The following is a 24,220-nucleotide window of genomic DNA, read 5'->3' on the forward strand; positions in this document are numbered from 1 at the left end:
CATTCTGTGTAACAATGTACACAGAACGAAATGTCGATTGCACCTGACCCGTTGTAGCGAGCCGATGCAGCCGCAGCCAATGTATGTATATATATATATATATATATATATGAATGTATATGTATGTATATGTATGTATATGTATGTATATGTATGTATATATATATATATATATATATATATGAATGTATATGTATGTATATATATATATATATATATGAATGTATATGTATGTATATATATATATATATATATGAATGTATATGTATGTATATATATATATATATATATATATATATGAATGTATATGTATGTGTATATATATATATATATATATATGAATGTATATGTATGTATATATATATATATGAATGTATATGTATGTATATATATATATATGAATGTATATGTATGTATATATATATATATGAATGTATATGTATGTATATATATGAATGTATATGTATGTATATATATATATATATATATATATATATATATATATATATGTATGTATGTATGTATGTATGTGTGTGTATGTATGTGTATGTATGTGTGTGTATGTATGTATATGTATATATATGTATGTATGTATATGTATGTATATGTATGTATGTATATGTATATATATGTATGTATGTATATGTATATATATGTATGTATGTATATGTATATGTGTATATATATGTATGTATATGTATATGTGTATATATATGTATATATATGTGTATGTATGTATGTATGTTACTTTTATGTTTGTGCAATGATTGATCAATCGAAAATACTGTTGACCAAAATAATGCATGCAAAAGGAATCAAACCCGGGTCACGGCAGTTTGAGTTCTGACACTCAACCACTAGACTACCATTGGTTCAAATTACATATGAAAAGGCATTAGATTTGTTATCATTATCACACTATTTTTACTCATGGTGCCAGAAACAAATGTTAGAAAATGGAGAAAGTTGTCTTATGACATATAAATACACGGAAAAAAGGACGACGAGGGAAGCAACTTCTTCATTTATCTCATGATGAATCTGACTTTGAATTTTTTTCCCGGCAACGGTGTTTTCTCTGTTCTCACGATTCCAGAAATGAATCTTGGAGTAAAAATAATGTGATAATGAGATAAAATGTACGGTAAAGCCTTTTTACATGTCATTTGTATGTAGTGGTCTAGTGGTTAGGTTTTAGCAAACTTACTGCCATGACCCGGGTTCAATTCCGGTTACATGCAATGTTTTGAGTTTTTGTTCTGCGACATTTATCGACTGATCAACCATTGTACTAATATATACCATAAGTGTGAAAAATATGCAACGGTTATGAATAACTACAGTTGCGCTTACTGTAGTTTTACGGTAGTTCCATGCGCCTCATTGTCCAGTGCATCTTATATATGAAAAGATATGACAAAATACCGTTTCTGGGAGGTATGCCTTATGATCCTGTGCACGTAATAGTGCGGAAAATACAGTGTGTTAGTAGTTAAAGAATTCTATACCGCTTTATGTGTGTCAAAAAGATATGATTTTAACAACTAATGACAGTCAGATGTCAGATTATTGCTTTTTGTTTCAGTTTTGTCTGGCAGAATCGATTTAATTTTAACACAGCTTGCTTGAATGTTATCATATAACATAGCAGTATCTTTTCGTTTTTTAATTCATTGCAATACGTGTCCCTTCTCTCTTTCTGCAGAACTGCGACCTGTCTGGTTGTGATCTACAAGAAGCTAACCTGAGGGGTTCCAACGTGAAAGGAGCCATTTTTGAAGAGATGCTGACACCACTGCATATGTCCCAGAGTGTAAGATAACTCAGCACGCTGTCAGCTTCTTCAATCACTCAACTAGTACAGTGTCTGGTGGTATTTTTCTTTGTTTCTGCCTTTTTTTTGAATATATTGCTGGTAATTGTATGCACTTCTATGACATTTCACCTATCTTGTTAGCTTTAAATATCCCTATTTATGCAGGGTTGTTTCAGATGTATTTCAGTGATTGTTAAGTCACAAAGCTGCATGGCTAAGAAAATATTTATTTTCACATCTGTTTGACCTGTCCAAAAACCTCCCATTCTTGAGTTATGCTTCGGCGCATTTTTTTCCAAACAGACCCTTTCATGTATCACTGTCATCGCGCAAGTGATCTCTCAAGTCCTCCAAAAAAGGGGAAAACCAGGGATCCCTTTCACAGTGGAAGATTAACAAATTTTGTCTCAAACCCTGAGCTCTGAGTTGAGTCACCCTGAGTTAGAAATCTTTGACTTTTGTTTAAAGGACCACACATCTGAGTGAGTTAAATCAAGTCAGAGTACTTTCAACTGACTCGCCGGTGATCTAAAATGAACATGAAATTTGGAATGCACAAACAAGAACAGGGATCCATTTCATAAGGGCCGTTTACGCAACTAACTCTAACCCTGACCTTTGAATTAAAGTCTCTCTTTGTAGAAATTTATGAGGTTTTGGTTGCAGAATGGCACATTTGAGTGATTTTAATCACATTAGTCTAGATTCAACTGGGTCACCATTAATATAATGGTGAGCTCTACTTCAAACACCACAGTCATGGGGATGCTGTATACCATGTTTTTGACTCCTCAAAAGTTAAAAAGCTTATACGGTCCCTGGATATGACATGAAATAATTATTAAAATAAATAACTCATCCGTGGGCACAATGAATCTTACAGTTGTACAATGATGCTTAAAATTTAGTAAATCATGCCTTAGGTTGTTTGGTACAACCAGGCAACTTGGTTACCACCATTAGGTCCCTCCTACAGATATGGCTTTATAAGGGAACTCTGGTGAATCTTAATTTAATAAAAACCACAACCTGTTACATGCATTTTATGGTCTAGCATTTTTGTACATATACAACCCTTATATCCCTTGGGGCTGTGTGTATATACGTATATGTTAAGTTTATATTTTGGTAGACACTCAAAATAAGGAGAGTAGGCATCAATGAATTTTGAACTTGCAAGGAGAACGAGAGACAAAAAACCCTCATAATGCCAAATTTAAAGTCTGTTCTAAAAGCCCTCCTCTGATCCCTTTCTTTTTCATCTCATCAGCTGTACCGCTTATCCTTATTAGGGTCGCGGGGGGGCTGGAGCCCTCCCCCTATTCCCTTCCTTTTTATTAAATCTACTAGGTTACAAAAAGCAGATGAGCCCTAAAGAGTGTGACAATCAAATAAGTGCGACATCATTGGCCGAGAGTGACAATAATGCATACGATGTATAATAGTCAAAGTAACGAACAAGAGTGAGGTCTAATAATCAAGTCAAAAGAAGAAACTGGCATGCTATGACATCTCCATGTCCAATATTAAAACAGCACTTATGAGTATATTATAAAACCAAATATCTTTCTTCTAAGTAGAAGTGTATGAATGCAAACCAGTGATTATAATGATTAGGCGTTAACATGATTCGAGATACAAAATATGTAAGAACTGATTCAATGCCGTTATAACCGATACAAAGGGTGTGGTTTGTGAAATCAGCTTTCTGGATCACGCTGACTATACTTAAAAGTAACTTTGGCTGGATAGAATTCTCTTCTATACCGTACATCGCTTTATAAATGAAAGCCAAAGCCACACGAGAGCAGTGTCGAGGCTCAAGTGCTGTGAAGCTGCGAGCAGCTAGAAGTCAACAAGGCTCCGGTTTGCAACAAATATTTTACAGCTGCCAGCACTGTTGTTTTTTTTTTTAAACAATGTTTTCTTCTCCAAAAAGCTTCTCTCTTTTCCTGTACTTTATGGATCTACCTCTTTCGTTGCATCAATGATCCATTTGCATATATTCAACTCTTATGCTGCGTACTAAAATGTTTTTACAGGTCAAAGTCACATATTACTTTTCAAACCAGAAGAGACTGGTTACTTTATCCTAAAGGTTGCAGTCACATGTTCAGTGTCATTATTGTTGGTAATTCAACATGTAGCTGTATAATATGATCACTTTATCATGCGTTGAACCTATTTGCACAATTTCATTCCCCAAATTGTATGTTATGTTTTCCTATATCTATATATACATATATATTCAATCCAGTGCTTCCAAAGGTTTCCAAATATTGTAAATAGATCGGGAGAAGTTGTTCTGTTCGACAACAATTTTCTCTTTGCTGGAATATGTATGAACGTGTTTCGCCTGGTCAAAAACATTTATCTATATCAGTTTAGCGCTGCTCTGATGCAATACTTTTACTCTGTCAAACAGAAGGTACCAAACTTGTGAGAGTGTGATCAATGAAGGCAATCTATGCGTATCACACCGTTAAGTGTGGAAAATGAAAGGAAGTGTTCTGATTATTTATTTGAAAACATTGTGAAAGCAGAAAGGAGCGATGGTTGTTTTTATTTCATTTCGGTATGTCTTCATTGTAATGGTTCTTGCACTCGATTGTGGAAATATATTTCCATCGTTTGACTGTTAATAATAAACTCGTTGAGTGACAATAATTCTGCTGTGTGTTTTTTTACCCCCCTTCTTCATGTCTGATGTTTTGCTACACACAACTGCCATAAGACATAAAAAGCACTAAGTCACAATACATTGGAATTTGATTTTAAAGATTCATCCTAAGGGGGCTACAATTAAAGGTAACCTGGGGCCCAAAAAATAGCTCGGGTTAATACAAGGGTCAGGAACCTTTTTGACCCAAAGAGCCATAAAAGCAAAAAAAATGTTTTAAAAAGAAATTGAGAGAGCCACATCATATGTTTTCAGACAAAATTGAAAAAACTGCCAAACATGCTCTCTAAACAAAAGCTAATTCTTCAGCACATTTTATTTCACTGTGTGTCATTTGATGATATAATCAAATCTATGAAATTATAATAATGCCTGTGTCCCAAATCAATGTAGATATGGCATTTACAATTTGTTTTCCACCTTTAGAGAGTTGAGGCAATTTTTTTCCCCTGAACTTTGTCCTTAATAACGGTTTCAAAACAATGTGGATGCAAAGTTCTTTTGTAAAAGTGTCACAAATTACTGCAAACAATAAGCATATCATCATATTCACTTTGGGTGTAGACTGCACTGAGCGAGAGGGAGAGAAGGAAGTGCCTTGCGCTGTGTGCAGGGATCCGCCCAGCTGTACTGCTCACCCAATCAAAGTCGTTTGCCAGCGTTTTTATTTATCAGTTTAAATGGTTTCTGATCGAACTTCTGCATTAAGTGGCTTCGGCTTTATATGGACCAAAATCGGGATAAAATCATTTGACTTTGGAACGCCACAGAGAGATGTGCAATAGTTACATTTTATTTCTGAGCCATATTTACTCTTGAAAAGAGCCAAATATGGCTCCCGAGCCATAGGTTCGCTACCCCTGGGCTGATACCACGGCAGGTTTGGTTTCGTTTAATTCAATTTTGATTGATTTCCTAAACATTATCCATTTGTGTTATCTGCAAAATTCAAGTCGACATAATAAAACAAATGCCGTGTTTCATTCACTAAAATCCATTTCATGAACTTTGTAATAGGAAAATAAAGCAATCTTCATTTGACATGGAATCCAAATTATGGGGCCTCACATGCAGTGGATGACTCCTAAGAGCACGTTAATCTTTTTTCGCTTGTCCTGAAGGTCACGGTTGCTTAATCCCACTTCCAAACCCCCTACAGTGAAAAATAATAGCTTTCGTCAGAAAAAGAAAACAAATATATATCTTGGATGATACTCTGCAAGGTCCACTAAAGACAACAGACGTCTGAGCGCTTCTTGGCTCCTGCAACAAAGGTGAGATTGACATTTCGGTTATGCGTTTTGTTTTAGATTTTACATTATTATGAAACCTCAACCTTGTGCAGAGCATAGCAATGAAGTCCTGTGTACTGTGGCTGTTGATTTTTGCAACATCCTTGCAAGTCATTTGTAGTCAGCATTGGTCTTACGGACTGAACCCTGGAGGGAAAAGGGAGCTGCACCTTTTAGGCTGGCAAACCAATCTCCCGGTAAGATTCTTCAACTCCAAAAGCATTTTTATTAATGTATGTCATTTAATTGACATAAGATCTTTGTGTTTTTCTTCCAAAGTTGGTTGGTGCCTTTGATCAACAGTCTTGCATAGTTTTGATGTGTGGGGACTCAACCTTTCCCAAATTTTGCAGGATTAACAAATGTCAAGTAAGTTATTTGCAACTATAACTGTATGTACTATAATACCTTTCATGTAATGTGTGGGTGGTCATGTTTTTAAATGCACGCCTTAGGCAACTTTTTAATTATAAATTCAACTTTTTTTTTAGTGCAACATTGCTCGAAGGCAATATGGACAAAGAATTCATGATACAAATTAATTTGTACAATAAATATTTCTAACTGCACACAGTTCTTTGTTATGTTATTTTTTTGTGCGTTTACCAATTGAGTGGGCTGATCCCTTAGCCAATAGGGTCTTGGGGGCACCGTTTCCTAGAGTGTGTCTTTGGCAAATACAACCTGGTGGCGCCCATCTCTCTCCAGGCCAACAAATGTTCCCGACGAGTCTGGCAGACGTGCTAACCATTGCACTACGGAAACACAATTATGGTTACGACTCAAAAATAAATCGTTCATGCCTATCTTTCAGGTATCGATCCCTCATCTATCTTCCTTTATTCCTCCTCTATGCTGCAAATCCATTCATCTTGTCCGATTTTCTTTGTTAATCTCTCCATCGCTTCACTCCCCTGGTTGCTTATCTCCATTTTTATCCCATCTACCTTTCTAAGCATTCTTTGTTTCTGCCCATTCTACAATTCCTTGTTTCGATCACGTATTATAATCATTTTGTCACAAGATTCCATTATTTATCTTTTCATTTCGAGTTGACTTGTTGGAAAAAAAATCTTATTTTGTCATTGATGGCAGAAGTAGGGTCTTTTCCCATCCATCACACCCTGACTCCCTACTGTTTTCCTATATGCTCTCGGTATGAATGAGCAAGTAAAGCGGGAGGTAAGGCCTTCATTTCATCCCTTGTCATTTCAATTCCTCATCTTCTCTTTTTTCACTCTTTAAATCTCTCACCTTCTGTTCTATGCTTTTGCAGTTTTCATATTCATTATGGATGTGAAATGTTGAGCCTAAACAGATTCCTTTGGCGTTTTTCCCCAGCCCTCTCTGTACCATGGTAGCAGTTACATGCATTCAGTGGAGGCAGGTGGGACTGTGCCTCACCTGTTATCATGAGAATGTAAAATGAAAAATATATGAAATGGTTATAATTATCCAGTGTTAAACAGGGTTCCCTGCAGATCGTTGAAAAGTCTTAAAATGCATTAAATTCATTCTTCTAAATATAAAGCCTTAATTGTCATTTAAAGGTCTTAAATCAGGCAGCACGGTGAAGCAGTGGTTAGCGCGTGTGTGGCACGGTTCTGAGGTCATGAGATCAAACCTCCTGTGTGGAGTTTGCATGTTCTCCCCGTGCTTGCGTGGGTTTCCTCCGGGCACTCCGGATTCCTCCCACAGTCCAAAAACATGCATTTAAGGTTAATTTGCTGGTTTAAATTTTCCCTAGGTGTGAATGAGCGAGTGAGTTGTTTGTCTCTGTGTGCCCTGCGATTGGCTGGCAACCAGTTTAGGGTGTCCCCTGCCCACTGCTCGAGGATAGCTGGGATGGGCTCCAGCATCCCCGCGACCCTACTGAGGATAAGCGGTGCAGCAAATAATAATGTCTTAAATCCAATTTTTGAAAGTCCTGAAAACACATTAATAAGATCTATATTTGTTTGAACTCAAAAGTTTTGGAATATATATTGTCTTTTTTTAATAATTCACTGACTTACTTTTGTGGCAACATCGCGTGACCACAGTTACGGAACTTTCAAAACGGTGCTGTGGTTTCGGTCGGGCTTTTCAGAGCAGACGCATGTCTTAGGTCTACCCATAATACACAGCAACTTCAAAAAGAGACGTTTACTTTGGACCATGGGAAAGTGTACATTTAATAAGAAGTGGCTGTACAACAAACGTTTTTCGCCATGTCTAAAAGCTGTGCCGGGAAATCTGTACAGGCAACAATGTATTGTGGGCAAGAAATATTTTTGTTTTTTATTGTTTCAATCAGGGTTTTTTTTGTCGACCTGGTCTTTAATTTGATTTCAAAAGGAATTAAAAATCTTTAAAAATTCTTGAATTTGACGTGCCTTAAGGTGAAAGAACCCTGTTTAATGTTCTCTCTCATTTAACATTGAAATATTGGGATTTTCTTTTTCAAAATCACTGAAGTTTCACGTTATACAGTGGAACCTCGGTTTTCGAACGCCTCTCAGTTCGGACAAATCGGTGTTCGACCAAAAATTTCGAGAAATTCTTGCTTCGCTGTTCGGTCAAAAAATCAGAGTTCGAACGCCGGTACGCTAGGGTGCAATGCGGAGCGGCGTACGGGTGTTTTAGCCCCTAATTATGCCTCAGAAGAAGGTCGGTGCAAGCAGGACAGGTGAAAAAAAAAACAAGTTGTTCGTCCAACTATTGCCTTTAAGAAAGACATAATAGCTAAATATGAAAGAGGTGTACGAATTTCCGATCTTGCTAGTGAATACAGCATGGCTAAATCTACTATCGGTACGATAGTAAAGAATAAGGAGGCTGTGAAATCGAGTGATGCGGCTAAGGAAGTCAGCGCTATAAGCAAGCAACTGCCGCAAGTTTTGGAAGAGGTTGAAAAACTTTTGATGATTTTTCTCTCCCCACCGTCCACCACAAAGGTAAGAAATCCTATTCAAAATCTTTTTTTTATTTTTACACGTTCATGTTAGCGTAATCTTTCGTACGGAAGATTACGCTAACGCGAACGTACGATTAGCCTGGGTTAGCTTTACGTTAAATATTCAAGATAAACATTCAGGGTGTTGGAACGGATTAAAACGATTTTACATTACTTTTAATGGGAAAAACGATTTTCGGTGATCGACCAAATCGGTTTTAAACAGGGTTCTGGAACGGATTATGGTCGAGAACCGAGGTTTCACCGTACTATGAAAATGACTACGCAAACTGGAGTCTCTGCAGATGCAGAATGATGCACACAATTCTCCTGCCTTATGGCAGAGGGCGATAATGAGACCACGGATTATGATGTAGCGTACACCTCAACCCCAAACAATAAGATTAGTGATAGTATTACCAAACTAAAAGACAGTCAAGCCATCCAGTGTTTTTTTTTTGCTTCAATTCAAAAGGAGCATACTTTGTTTATAAGATAAGGCAAGATAACAGTTTATATATTGTATTCTTGCTCTATCAATGAAATGATGAATCCAATTTAGATTAATTTATTTATAAATCCATCTATGCCTCACCAGACACTGACCCCACTGCACGTCGCTGCAAAATATGTTTCCGTTTGTGTTTCAACAAAATCACCCAGAGTGACTCAGTTAAAAATTTAGATGTCATATTTGACCCCGATCCGTCCTTTCAAACACACTTTAATAATATTACTAGAACAGCTTTTTTACATCTTCGCAACATTGATAAAATTTGTCCTATCCTGTCTCAGTCAGATGCGGAGATTATAATTCACGCGTTTGTTACTTCCCGTCTCGATTACTGTAATGCACTAATCTCCGATCTCCTGAAGGCCAAAATCAAGAGCCTTCAGCTGGTACAAAATACTGCAGCGAGGCTTTTAACTAAGACAAGAAAGTTTGATCACATTTCCCCGATTTTAGCTAACCTGCATTGGCTCCCTGTTAGCTTATGATGTGATTTTAAGGTTCTGTTGGTATTATACAAGATCATACATGGACTTGCTCCCTCATATCTTTCAGATTTAATTTCCCCCTATGTTCCGGTCCGGAGCCTTCGCTCTGAAAACGTTGGTCTACTAGTGATCCCAAAAGCCAAGAAGAGATCCGGAGGTTCGAGAGCGTTCTCCTTTCGGACCCCGGTGCTGTGGAATGCTCTTCCCCCTGAGATTCGATCTGCAACCTCAGTGAAAATGTTTAAATCTAAGCTTAAAACACACTTCTACTGTATAGCATATGAATAATCGATACTTTATGTTGATATGTGTATCATTTGCCCTCATGTAGGTAATTAGTCTGTAATAATAGTTTGCAATAGTCTTTGATCTGTGCAGCCCTTTGAGACTCTTTGTGATTAAGGTCTATACAAATAAACATGACTTCACTTAATGTAAATTGCCCATCAGTAAACGGACATTTACTAAATACAGCACAGGCCTGGTTCACCGATCCCTTATCCACCCGGGTCGTCAAATTACCACTTCCTGTGGTGTGTCTTGGGCAAGTACAGCCTGGCGGTTCCCATTCTTCTCCAGGCCTTTTTTGGGGTAGGGGTTTGCTCCCCCACTTGAAACAGATGGTTTGATGTCTGGTGTGTCTTATAGTGCAGAAAAGACTAATATGCATTGGCTAGGTGGTGAGGTGGCAGCACGGCGGCACAACGGTTTACGCGTGTGCGGCACAGTTCTGACGTCATGAAATCGAACCTCCTGTGTGGAGTTTGCAGGTTCTCTCCGTACTTGCGTGGGTTTCCTCTGGGGAACTCCGGTTTCCTCCCAAAAAATGCATGTCAGCTTAATTGGTCCAGTTCAAAATGTCCCTAGGTGTGAATGAGCTAAAAATTTGTCTGTCCATGTGGATGGCTGGGATGGGCTCCAGCACCCCTGCGACCCTACTGAGGATAAGTGGTGCAGATAATGGATGGATGGTAAGTTTGTGAAGTGTAAGGTCAGACCTCATTCAGCAGAGCTGGGTTACATCGAGTTGTTACATGGAGCTTTCTAAATCACAAAACCTTGGTCTTTGCAGACCTGAGATGTGACGTAAAGGAGTAGAATGTAATAAATGCATCAAATGAAACTCATGTATAGTTACAAACATACGTCATAACCCTCATTATGAGATTTTGAGTTTGTCCTTGCCCTCATGTAGGTTTTTGTTCAGGGCATGGTGTAAAAATAGTCTGTAGTATGTAATAGTGTATGGTCTTTACTTCCCTTTGAGACTTCTTGTGATTTGAGGGCTTTCTGCGGTTCACAGTGGCAGGAGCTGACTCAGATACAGCACCTTCATCATCTGCTCGCTGTTGTTTTCGGTGTAAAGGGTCATCCCACTCTTCAAAGACGAGCGGGATCTTGGCATTGACGGATCCATTAATCTGTCACAATCACCCGGATCGGGAACACCTGCGCTCAGGATTTGGCGCCAACAGCCAGGACAGCTGATTGGCGCACCCTGTCCATTTAAATCCTCAGCTTCCGGAAAAAAGCTGTCTGATTGTACTAGGCTACCTGTTGCCATCTGCTCAGAAAGCCCGTACCTCTGACTCTTTGCCTGCCTCATGTTTTCTTCTACTTGATCTCCGTTGCCGACGCATTTCCGAATTTGCCTACGACCTGCCCTGCCCGTCTGACTCCTGATCACTCTTCCGAACACGGCGGCGCCCTTCTTCTCCAGCCCCGACCAACAACATGACGATTACGCCTGTCCACGACCATTCCCGCCAAGCCTTCACCCGCCTGCCAAGGTTCGTCAATCCGTCAAACATTGGATCGAAGAATCACGCCTTGTCATTCCTTCCTTCCAATAAAAACCAAGAAACAAGTGCAAGTGATCTCAGTTTTCCTTCCGTCTGACATTATCACTTTCTGTGGTGTGTCAAGTACAGCCTGGTAGCGCCCATCCCTCTCCAGGGCAACAATACTGCTACATAGAATTACGACAGAAATACTGCAAAAATACAACTACAGTAATACTACACAAATACAGAAATGCTCCAAACATGTGACTGCGGAAACTCTACCAAACACTAAAATAAAAATGAAACTAGTTATACCACAACATAAAATATCAAACGCGGTGCGAGGAATCAGAGTTACTGAACCATTTCAAGGCAGTGGAGTATTTGCGACGCTGTGTTGTTCACATTTGTGTTTTGTTTTCCTTTTTTTCTCTTTTTTCATCAAATCTAAGCCCATCCTGTCCTTTAGTTTTATAAATGCCATAACTTCATACCTGTCAACCTGTACGTTTTTGCTGTACAAAGTACGTTTATTATGCAAGATGTGTACGAGGTACAAAAAAACAAAACGGAAAAACGCAAATTTGTCAATTATGGGTACCATCCGGTATACACAAGTCAAACGAAATCGTCGCGGTAGCCTCTATCTCGGTATCGTTTTTTTCCTTTGCAAACGAAGCAGGCGGTTTCATGCTACTGTTTGCATGCGTCTGCCGGCTCTGATTTCATGTGGTAGTCGTGTAGTGAAAGGATGTCCGTCTCTTTTTAGAGAACCGGCTTTTTCGGCTGAACTCATTAAAGAGAGCCGGCTCTCAAACGGCTCACTTGCTTTGATGCATTATATTACGAATTATTATGTTGTATAAAGAAGTTAAGAAAAAAGGAAGTATAAAAGGAGAAATTGAAAAAAAGACAGGTTTGTGGTTATCCCTTTATTCAGTAAATTACCAACAATAATTTAATGCAGAAAATTAATCAATAATTTGAATAAGAAAATGTATTAGTTCACTTAATTATATTTACATGTATTTTTCTCTTCTACAGTGAACGTGCAAACTACAGTGGAACCTTGGTGTTCTCTCTCATTTAACATTGAAATATTGGGATTTTCTTTTTCAAAATCACTGAAGTTTCACGTTATACAGTGGAACCTCGGTTTTCGAACGCCTCTCAGTTCGAACAAATCGGTTCTCGACCAAAAATTTCGAGAAATTCTTGCTTTGCTTTTCGTTCAGAAAATTGGAGTTCGAACGCCGGTACGCTAGGGGCGATGCTGAGCGGCGTACGGGTGTAGATTGCCCCCACCCCTCGTGAAGAACTGTTGTCACGTGAGCGCGCACTCCTTTTTGCTTTCGTTTTTAATATCGGTGAACGGAGTGTTTTAACCCCTAATTATGCCTCGGAAGAAGGTCGGTGCAAGCAGCAAAGTTGCTACAGGTGAAAAAAGAAGAGTAGTGCGTACAACTATTGCATTTAAGAAAGAAATAATAGCATAATATGAAGAAAATGTGCGAGTTTCCCTTCTTTCGAGGGAATAGAGCATGGCTTCTGCAGACCACCACAAAGGTAAGAAATCCTATTCGTAAATCTTTTCTTTATCCTTTAACCGCTCACCACTTGTTGTGGAGACCCGGGTGCTAAATGACGTGTAAACGACCTGATTTTTTAAATTTTACACGTTCATGTCAGCGTAATCATTCGTACGGAACGTACGATTAGCCTGGGTTAGCTTCATGTTCACGTTTGTGGTAATCATTCAGGTTGTTGGAACGGATTAAAACGATTTTACATTACTTTTAATGGGAAAAACGATTTTCGGTGATCGACCAAATCGGTTTTCGAACAGGGTTCTGGAACAGATTATGGTCGAGAACCGAGGTTCCACTGTACTTCATTTTTGAACCTTTTTTTAATAATAAACCTCGATCATGTCGAGCAACTCAGGATCTAATAACAAAATGTTAATTAACAATATATATGATATAACGAAACACATGTACAATATAACATGTTAAACTACAATAAATAAACACGTTTGGAAAAAAATATGGTGTAAGATTATTTTGTATTTTGTAAGGGAAAATACAACAGTTTGTAAGGGCATGGAGCCCTGGAGGTTGACAGGGATGTAATTTTTGTGGGTACATAGGTTGAATTTGGCCGTGCTTGGCCACCCCAAAAATGGTCTGCTTACGCCCATGGCGTCAATTCCAGCCCTTCTGTTTTTTCCCAAGCCATCCAACAACTACTACACTAGCCATCTTATTAGTCGTAGCACCGTATTTATCCACTAGATAGCGCTATAAAACGATCATTTTTAAAGGTTTTAATTTTTTCGTGCCGCAGCCAATTCGTCTGCCGACAGCCAAGCGTTCACACTTCCCTTCATGCCATTACGGAGTGAAAATTCAACCCACGCGCTGTAATGACGACACTTCAAGCCGTCAGTGTTGGCAAAGTAAAGAATGTGACGTTGCACAGTCGTGTAAAGTTCAAACTTAAAGGGAAAAATGAATTGAGTGTGAGATGTTGTAATACAAAAATTCAGGTGTGAAAGACAACTCAGTATTGTGACATGACTTTGGAATTAGGACGTCAATCGAACGTTCGTCAGGGAGAGACCAAGATTGCGGCTTTCATTCACAAGAAGCAGTGGAAAAAATGGCCACCAAAGAAGTATTCTTCAAGCACCTATCTTAAAGGAACAGTCTCTAATATTTAACGCTTCCTAGTGGATAAAAGAAAAACCTAATTCGCAGGGGACTTCAACGTGGGGCTGGGCACCAGGTGGCCTCCTAAAAACACCTGAGGTATGCAGAGAGGTTCTGAAAATAAAGTGATGGGTGATTGCGATTTTCTGGTAAAATCGATTTGTAACTGACATGTTCTAGTAGTAGACGAAACATCTAATACTTACAACCTGGTAATAACACAGTAACGACATAGTAATAACATAAGTTTTAATCTCAGAACTGTATATGAAAATGGTAGCCCTTTGCGACAATCAAAGACAAAATGTAACTCTCGGCTTCAACAAGTTTGGTGACCCCTTCATAGCACAAGGAGGAAAACAAACTATGGAGACGCAAAGTGACCAAATTGCACATTTTTTCACTAATGGTTAATCCCAACCGAACCTTCCTGTGTGGAGTTTGCATGTTCTCCCCGTGCTTGCGTGGGTTTCATCCGGGCACTCCGGTTTCTTCCCACAAATTGTCCGTGGTGTGAATGAGCGAGTGAGTTGTCTGTGTCTGTGTGCCCTGCGACTGGCTGGCAACCAGTTCAGGGTGTCCCCTGCCCACTGTTAGGAATTAAAAATTAAAATGTAGCGTTTACCAAATTGTTCGAATTAGTTATCTGACTCCATTAACCAAACACAACCTACATTCACCTAACAATGCGCGCTTGTTTCTTGATGTAAAAGATGGACAAGAGACCGGCATTTCCACACGGGGTCGGATTTAATTTCTTAAAATGAACCCCCCACGAATATGGCGGAATTAGCAGAATTAGTGTCGCTTGAGTCTCTGTCAAGCCTCCTCTCTTGTTCGCTTTCGTCTCTCGGCGCACGGTTTTCCGCAAGCTGGTGTGCCGGCTCCTCCCATGGGCGTGCCAGGAAAGCCCCCCCTGGGCTTCACCATCCCCTCACCGAAGGGCGTCGCAATGTCTGTACTTATGCGTCTGGCCTTCTTTGTCAGCACTCACAGGAATTCTGTTATCAGAAGTACGTCTGATGCATTCCACACTGCCTAACCTTCTAATGTACCTTGAAGAAAAACAGTCAGTGAATATCTTGCATTAAACTCAATAAATGTAACTTGTATTCAAGCGTATAAATTTTTTTATAGTCAAATGTATTAAATACTTCACCACTGACAACTAAAAATATTTAATTACAAAAAAAAACTGCAATCCAAACTTTTACTTCTGGCATGGGTTGCCACATAAATTTGGCAGCAGCAGGCCATCCAGTGACTCACTCACTCACTCACTCACTCACTCACTCACTCACTCACTCACTCACTCACTCACTCACTCACAGAGTGGCTGAGGGTGCTGGATGCGAGAGAAGGGTAGGGCTATCTACATAGAGAATTGTCGCTTTGAGGAAATCAGTGGACGAGCATCTATTGCTCCGATACAAGTACTTGCTTAGTATGGATAATATTGATATTTGAGTCAACCCACCCACCCCCACAGCACAGTAGTAGGTTACATAGTAATTTAATTACTGATATTCAATATATCATGTGAAAAGTCAGCAATATTGAAAAAGAAAACACCCAAATTGTGAGGTTAAATGACAAAAACTTGAATAAATGTAACAATTTCATATATTTTTAAGTGTTTGCTTCCATGATGACAGGTGAGGCATAACCTTACCTGCCTCCTGTGACTGCACAGCACCAGCGTGTTGCGCCAAACCAATTGTTTGAATTGTGGAGAGCTCGTATTACAGCAATTTCGTCATTGAGCAGTCTCCACCGAAGCAGGATCTTCATAAGTGTGTCAACATTTTAACATCTCATCTTAGTAACTATTGCATACCCACCTACACTACCGGTTTATGTGTTAGACTACAGCTTTTCTACCCTTAAAAGCGCCAACCAAATCTAAAGTTTTGTTTTTTAATTTAAAAAATTAAAAACATCTTGAGTTGAGACTAGTATTACAACTGCTGCTAAATGTTATTGCACTTATTCCTTGCACTTGTTACAATGCACAATTCTTCTTTATTGCAGTCATTACTATTATTAAATATTATTATTATTAGACTCTGGACAGTTGTTCAAAGTCAGTGGTCTTCAACCTTTTTTCAAACACCTGGTTTGATTGGCATTTCCAAAATAACAACCCATCTCGCATTACTCACTATGTTGTTACTATGTTATCACCAGGTGAATTAATCGAAGTAGAAGAAAAAAGAGAAAGACAGAAAGAGGGAAAGAAAAAGAGAGAAAAAGAATGAGAGAAAGAGAGAGTACATAAGAAGAGAAAAGACAGAGGTAAAGAGAGAGAGAGAGAGAGAGCGAGAGAGAAAGAGAGAGAGAGCGAAAGAGAGAGAGAGAGAGAGAGAGAGAGAGAGAGAGAGAGAGAGAGAGAGAGAGAGAGAGAGAGAGAGAGAGAGAGAGAGAAGAAGGAGACCGAGACAGAGACCGAGACAGAGACAGAGACAGAGACAGAGACAAAGACAGAGACAGAAAGACCAAGATAAAAAAAGAGACAAAGAAAGAAGAAGAAGAAGAAGAATAGAATGTGTAATAACATCGACCACAAAAGGGTGGCATTATGCTATGGAGATTGACTAGAGCAGGGGTCCTAAACTTAATTGAGTTGGGGGCCGCAGAAGCCAGGATCCGGGCAAGATTGGGTCAAATGTGGTATTCCACAAAAACAGCCTTGATAAAAAAAACATTCCGCTGTTCTCAAAGGGACAGTGTTTTATGTTTGTCCACCAGATGTCACTGTGATGTGTAGTGCAACCAAAAAGACTCCAAGGAAGACTACAAACTACGGAGACTGAAATTGAGCAAAAAGCACACTTTTTCTTTCAATTCTTACCCTGCCTCTCTCAAAGACAGACAAAGGGAAGGGAAAAGGGTGTTTTTCAAAAGGAATAAAAAACAGGGAAGAAATAAGAAAAAGAAGCAAAAAAACAGGAATAAGAAGAAAAGTACCATATTTTCCGCACTATAAGGCGCACTTAAAAGTCTTAATTTTTTTCAAAAGCTGACCATGCGCCTTATAATACAGTGCGCCTTATTTATGGATCAATATTAAATCGCAAAGTCTTCCAACTAACTTGCAGCCGCCGGCTAGATTTTCCCCCGAACGCCAAGTAGTCCGCGGTGTATGCTGGGATTTATTTACCGGCGTTTCATTGGCCAACCTATGTGTCAATCAGATAATGGATGGAATGGAGTGTCTATTTTTAAATTAAACTCAATTCCAAGTGTTTATTGTCATATGCACAGTAAAGTTGCGAGCGAAAAAGAAAATAGAAACTATGGAATGGTTGGCATTTCTTGAATCCCAAGACTCAACCTTCCGAATGATGGAACGATGCATTTGAGTGACATCGTATGGACACCGCATCCGCACGTGTTCTCGACACGTATTTGCGTCTTTGCAAGCTTTGGAAATGTTAAGGGGGTAATAAGTTTGACTGAACTATCTGACTGTTTTGTCGACGTTCCCATTGTAGCGCCTTATAATCCGGTGCGTCTTATGAATGTCAAATATAGGACCAAAAACTATTTTTCCAGGGTGCGCCCTATAACCCGGTGCGCCTTATAGTGCGGAAAATACGGTAGTTAAAAAAAGCAAAAAAAGGAAAATGGAGACAAAGAAAGAAAAAAGGGGGGAATGGGAGTTAAAGAGGACAAAGAATTGCTATTTTCTTTCTTTCTTCTATTCATTTTTTCTTCTTCTCTTTTTTTTCTTTTTTCTTTTTTCTCTAGTTTTACTTTCTGTCTTATTTCTTTTTTCTTTTTTCATTTATCTTTTTTCTTTTTTGTCTTTTCTTTTTTTCTTTCTTTTTCTTTTCTTATCGAGTTATGCATTTTGGTCATTTTTAATTTTGTGTTAGTCAGTTGTGCTTTTGGCACTCATTTTGAATGGCACGACAGAATTCAGAGACATCTAGTGGGAAACTAATACACCCTGTCCCTTTAACTTTCAAACTATCATCCCAGGGCCACAATTGACCAAGTTTCAGACCCCTGAACCAGAGTATAACATGGTTTATCAAGAAATAATGCGGGAAAAAAAACATGGGTGGGCGTACTTTTCCCGTCACAAGGCTAGCTTATCCCCCCGATCTGGACATCCGAAGCCACAGATAAACTAATACCCATCACATGATCGACAGCTTTTCATATCCTGCTGTCCATCTGTGCTCTTATCTACAATGGAAATTGTTATTTTTTTCTTCTTTGTAAACTATTTGAAGTGACATGGTGTTAATAAGCAAACACACCTGACAAGCTGTTTGCAGACAATCTCCTGGGTTACCAGGAACTGAATTTCACATATGTACACAACATAAAACTTCTTGGAAAGCAGGGAAGTAAACTAGAGAGAAAAGCTTTTATTTCCATTCTAACAAGGACGGACAGATCTGTGATTTTTTTTACTTTTCCAAGTGACATCAATAATGAACAAAAATCTATAGATCGGTTGTTTTAATATTGTAGAAAAGCAGATAAAATATCAGAAAGGGTTAACCCACCTTGTTACGGCACTCCTGTACGGATGGAAATCTGTAGAGTCAATATTGGTTGTTCTGATGATGGTTCTCACTATATAGTAATAAATGTTGCTCAGTGTATTGACCAGAAATATTGTAATAACCACTGTGTTTTCACGACTATAATGCGCACCGGGTTATAAGCCGCACCCCCAAAAATGTTTTTTTTGGTCCTATATTTTCCATACATAAGGTGCACCGGACTATAAGGCAATACAGTGGGAACGTCAACAAAACAGTCAGATAGTTCAGTCAAACTTATTAACCCCTTAACATTCCGATGGCTCGCAAAGAAGCAAATACGTGTCTTAGACACATACGGAAACTGTGTCTGTACGATGTCACCAATCACTCAAATATGTTATTCCACATATCATTATTTTATTTTTACTGACAACTGTGTGGACAGCGAAGTAAGAATTTCATCGTGCAGAGAAACCTGGTTCTTTACTGTGCAAATAACAATAAACACTTTGAATTGAGTTGAATTAAATCTAAAAATAGACTGATCACAGAAGCATCAAGATCAGTCTGAAACAAGATACTGGGAAATTATGAAGCCGGGGAAGCTCACCAAAGTCATCTTGCAGCCATCACATTCAATAATGATACGCAACAATGGTCCTTTTACACCTGTGAGTATAGTAAATCCAACCGTCTAAAAGATTTACGCGCTCCAAAGCATGCAATAATGCCGACAATTAAAAGAAAAAATCCGCCGAGAAGCATCTGCATTGATGGACTTAGCTGTCTGTTTAGCCCCACGATTTCTGTTTACACATACAGACTACAGTAGCACAAAATGTTTTCTCCAGGCCGTAGAGCAACCAAGCGTGTGATTCACATCTTTTTCAAGCCCGCTTGTTTTGCCCAGCTTTAGCCTATACGAGCCTTTAAATGCTAAAAAGGACCCGCCTCCTTTACCTCCGAATAACTAGCCAATAGTGACTGATTCAAATGATTATTGACACATTGATTAGGAAATGAAACGCCAGTATATATATCCCAGCATACACTGCGGACTTTGCCTACGTGGGAAAATCTAGTCAGGGGCTGCTTGCCTTAGTTGCGAGACCTTGCGACTCAATATTGATCCATATATAAGTTGCACCGTATTATAAGGCGCATGGTCAGCTTTTGAAAAAACAAACAAACAAAGGCTTTTAGGTGCGCCTTATAGTCATGAAAATACGATATTTTATTCATGTGAACATTCCCAGTTATTTGGTACAAATGTCCGATCAGAATACTTTATCTGATATCGTCTAGAGCAAACAAATCAAGTGCTACAAAACACAAGGAAGAATACAAACTAGGAGACACAAAGAAACCAAAAAGCAACTTTTTTCTTTTCACTTTTTTACCCAACCATTTGTGAGGTTTTGTTTTCATTATAATGTTTAGTTGAACAACACTGAAGAAACCTCGCTTTGACACAATGAATGGTAGTCTGTTTAAAGCTTTTATAGCAGTGTAAAGTTATTTTTTTCCCTCAAAAAACTCAAAATGTAGTCATCAGCAGCTAAACCCCTAGTAACAAAACTGAGTACACCCGAAAGTAAAAGTTCTAAAGTCCAGTATTTTGTGTGGCCAAAATTTCTTTTGTAGGATCACTTTTATCCTTCTGGCCATGGATTTCACCAGAACCTCATAGATTGCCACTGGAATGCTCTTTCACTCCTCAATGACAACATGACTGAGCTGGGGCATATTCAAGATATTGTGCTTCCCCACCTTACCCTTCAGGATGCCCCAAAGATGTTCTTTTGGGTTTAGATCCGGAGACTTCCCCCTTCACCCTTAGGCCCTTTAGAAAAGCCTTGGTTATCTTAAAGGTTTATTTAGGGTCATTTTGAGGCTGGAACATTGCCCTGCAACCCAGTTTCTGTAGGGAAGTAATCATTCTCTACTGCAGTATTTCACAATACATGTTCGAACGTGTGTTTCCCGTAAATGAATAAACTCCTTAATTACAGTTGCACTCATGCAGCCCCAAACCATGACATTCCCAACACCATTCTTGACTTTAAGCACGTCACAAACATGCTTGTACACCTCACCTGGTTGCTGCCACACATGCTTCACATCATCTTAGCCAAATAATTTATTCTTTTTCTCATCAGACCAGTAAGCAATAGCCTTTGTTTACATACTTATTTTCATTTTGTCAAAGTGATGTTTTTTTCAGTAATGTTCTATTAAATATGATCATGAAATCTCTGTAAAATGTAAGGGTTGTACTCACTTTTGTTCCTGCCAAAAAAAGGAAATGCCATCCAGAAACTGTTTCGCGTCCCATCGCTGGTGACTCTCGAATGGCGCACATCCTTTCTAATTACTTCCTGGATCTCTTATTTGCAGCAAAATAGGTCCTGGATTGAGCAATGCCCTCACGTAATCAACATGAGCAAATCCAACATCTCCCTGTACACAACCCTATTAGAGTGTTTATATCATGTTCATGCATGAAAAGGTTGACAAAAGGTTACACACATGAAAGGTTAAATCTCCAGAATACAGCATCATTTAATCATGCAAGATAGTCATTTGCAAAGGACCACAATCAGAGATAATAAGTTCATTAAAAAAGATGGCGCGGGCTAACTTGGATGATTAAAGACTATCTAGGATGAGGACTCTAGCGTCATTTTTAACATCGCTCGAATCAGGAAAAAATACCTGTTGGAGAGAGTGGCATTGCGCAGCATTATTCCCAATTAGTGTCACTGAGATCAGTCAAGATTTGTTGAGAGGCTGAAGAAGAAGCAGATTTAGAAACTCATGCAATGCAAACATTCGAAAGTGCTTTGTGTGCAAAAACCCTAAAAACTGCATTTCTCATGAGTACATACCTGTCAACCTCCACGGCTCCATGCCTGTACAAACTGTCGTATTTTCCCGTACAAAATACAAAATAACTGTACACTATGTACAATATAAATATATATATATATATATATATATATATATATTCTTTTTGAATGATGCATGATGGGAAACCCCCAGGCGAAAGACGCATGCGATTGACAAATTTGCATTTTCTCCGTACAGATTTCCATGTACGTCATACTCATCTTAAAATGCATAAAAAACGTACTTTGTACGGCAAAACCGTACAGGTTGACTGGTATGTGAGTAAGCAGTTGGAAAATATATTTAAAGGCTGTCCCTTTAGCGCCCCCAATGGTAAAAGAAACCTTTATCTATTAAAAAAGGAAAAAAAAACAGAGATAGCAATTTCAATGATAGACCAAAATATGTGAATAGACGTGCATTTTTTATGTTAGCTTTTAAGTAACAAGGCCCATGTTAGCGGGTGGTGGCGACCCATGTCTTGATTCAGCTGTAAAATACATTAAGAACAATAACGAATCATCCACTTCTCATCTCCTGGTTACATTGTTAGACTTCCTGTACTTGTTTCTACCAGAGGGCGGCACGGCGGCTGGGTGGTTAGCGTGCACCACCACCGTGCAGATGTTCAGGGTTCAAGTCCAGCTACCGTAGCCTCCCCGTGTGGAGTTTGCATGTGCCTGCGTGGGTTTGCTCCGGGCACTCTGGTTTTCCCCCACATTCCAAAAACACGCATGTCAGGTTAATTGGCCGGTTAATTGTTATTTTGGCGGCAGTAGCTCAGGAGGTAAAGTGCTCGTCATGGGATCAAGAGGTCGCAGGTTTGATTCCCGGCTCCTCCGTGTTATATGTCGAAGTGTCCTTGGGCAAGACACCGAATCCCCCTGCCCACTGTCCGAAGATAGCTGGGATGGGCACGAGAGCCCTCGCAACCCTACTGAGGATAAGCGGTGCAGATAATGGATGGAGGTTTCTGCCAGTATAGCCCTCAATTTAAACGTTAAAAAATGTTTAAATTAACCTGGATAGAATTATACAAATAACTAAAAGGTTGTTTTTGTAACCTGGCTATTACCTAGGGGTTTTACAACTTTTCTTTTTTTAAATAATAAAATCTATAATGGCAGCACGGCAACGCAGTGGTTAGCGCATGTGCCGCACAGTTCTGACGTCATGAAATCGAACCTTTCCGTGTGGAGTTTGCATGTTCTCCCCGTTGTTGCGTGGGTTTTCTCCGGGCACTCCGGTTTTCTCCAACATTCCAAAAACACGCATTTGAGGTTAATTGGCCGGTGCAAATTGTCCCTAGGTGTGAATGAACGAGTGAGTTGTGTACCCTGCAACTGGCTGGCAACCAGTTCAGGGTGTCCCCTGCCATCTGCCTGAAGATAGTTGGGATGTACCCCCTCCCTACTGAGGATAAGCGGTGCAGATAATGGATGGATGGATGGATGGATGCATGGATGGAAAATCTATAAGAGTTGGTTTTGACTCATAGATAATAAATTCAAGAAAGCTAAAACTTCCTTTTTCATCAATAGAACTTTGATACAAATATAAAATGAAGAGTACAACAGGTCAAAACAGACAATAAACCATTGCAAGACCAAATAAACAACAACCAAGAAGGACGAAGATCCATTAATCATTCCAAAATAAATAACACAATTAGAATCAAAGTGTATGTGTGCAAGAACTTGTGCGTGTATGCAAATATGTGCTAAGATGCATGTGTGGCAAAAACGTTACACTTTAAGTGTCTTTTCTTTGCAAAGATATTACCTGCAATTTATGGAAAATATGTCCAGTAGCCAGTAATTTAAAATGTTGCATTCAAACTAACCCTAACATAAACAATTTAAATTTGCGAACTTTATAATACAGACGCTCTCCTACTTGCAGCCATTCGACCTACGAAAGATCAAAGCGGCAGCCTTTCCAGCAGCTCCGTGTTATTTCGCACTTTTTGTGATTTATTGTTTTAAGTGTCTGCTTCTATCTTCTGTGTTTTTCGTCCCGTTTGACAACTACACTTTGGATTACTTTCTATCCTATGGACATGTATTTTAACGCACAAAAATGTCTTTATTCGAGGAATCAACTCCTTGCCCTGAAGAATTCTCGTGCCGGCGTGATGAGGGGGCCCTTTTGTGGATGCAGTGCCGGAGCTAGGGCTAAGCGGCTAGCGGCGTTATAAGTCTTCGGTACCGTCCTTAATCGTGGTAAATGTGAACTCTCAACCAAATATATTCAATTCTATTCTAAATAAGACCGACGAACTGGCTGTGCTGGTGAAAAACATCAAAGCGTATAGGGAGTGCAGTTTGCTGTGTTTTACGGAAACGTGGCTCACGTGGAGATTTCATCGTTTATCGGTAGGGAAAACAGTTCATGCATTCCTAATACTCTGGCTTGAAGGACCAAATACAAAGTTCAAAGTTTAATAGACACTATATTTTTTTGTGTCTACTAAATTTAACCTTAAACTTGAGGCAAGAAGACATCAATGGATATCAAACTTGCAAGGTGGACCAGGAAAAAAACTCTCAAATAAGACAATTCCATCCCTCCTTAAAGCCCAACTCCGAACCCCCTATTTTTTATTAAATCTT

General features: G+C 39.1%; 1 protein-coding gene across 1 annotated transcript in view; it reads left to right on the forward strand.

Moving 5' to 3' along the window:
* Window positions 1-3,113, forward strand: part of kctd9a (potassium channel tetramerization domain containing 9a) — a 29,614-nt gene extending 26,501 nt beyond the window's left edge. The window contains exon 12 of the mRNA XM_088335494.1: window positions 1,706-3,113. Within this exon, the coding sequence (XP_088191620.1) occupies window positions 1,706-1,822 (117 nt within the window). The 3' untranslated portion in view covers window positions 1,823-3,113. The remainder of the gene's footprint in view (window positions 1-1,705) is intronic.
* The last annotated feature ends 21,107 nt before the right edge of the window (window positions 3,114-24,220 follow it).

The sequence above is a fragment of the Urocampus carinirostris genome, chromosome 5 (genome assembly GCF_059441175.1).
Source record: "Urocampus carinirostris isolate Australia breed hairy pipefish chromosome 5, RoL_Ucar_1.0, whole genome shotgun sequence".
Classification (NCBI taxonomy): Eukaryota; Metazoa; Chordata; class Actinopteri; order Syngnathiformes; family Syngnathidae; genus Urocampus; species Urocampus carinirostris.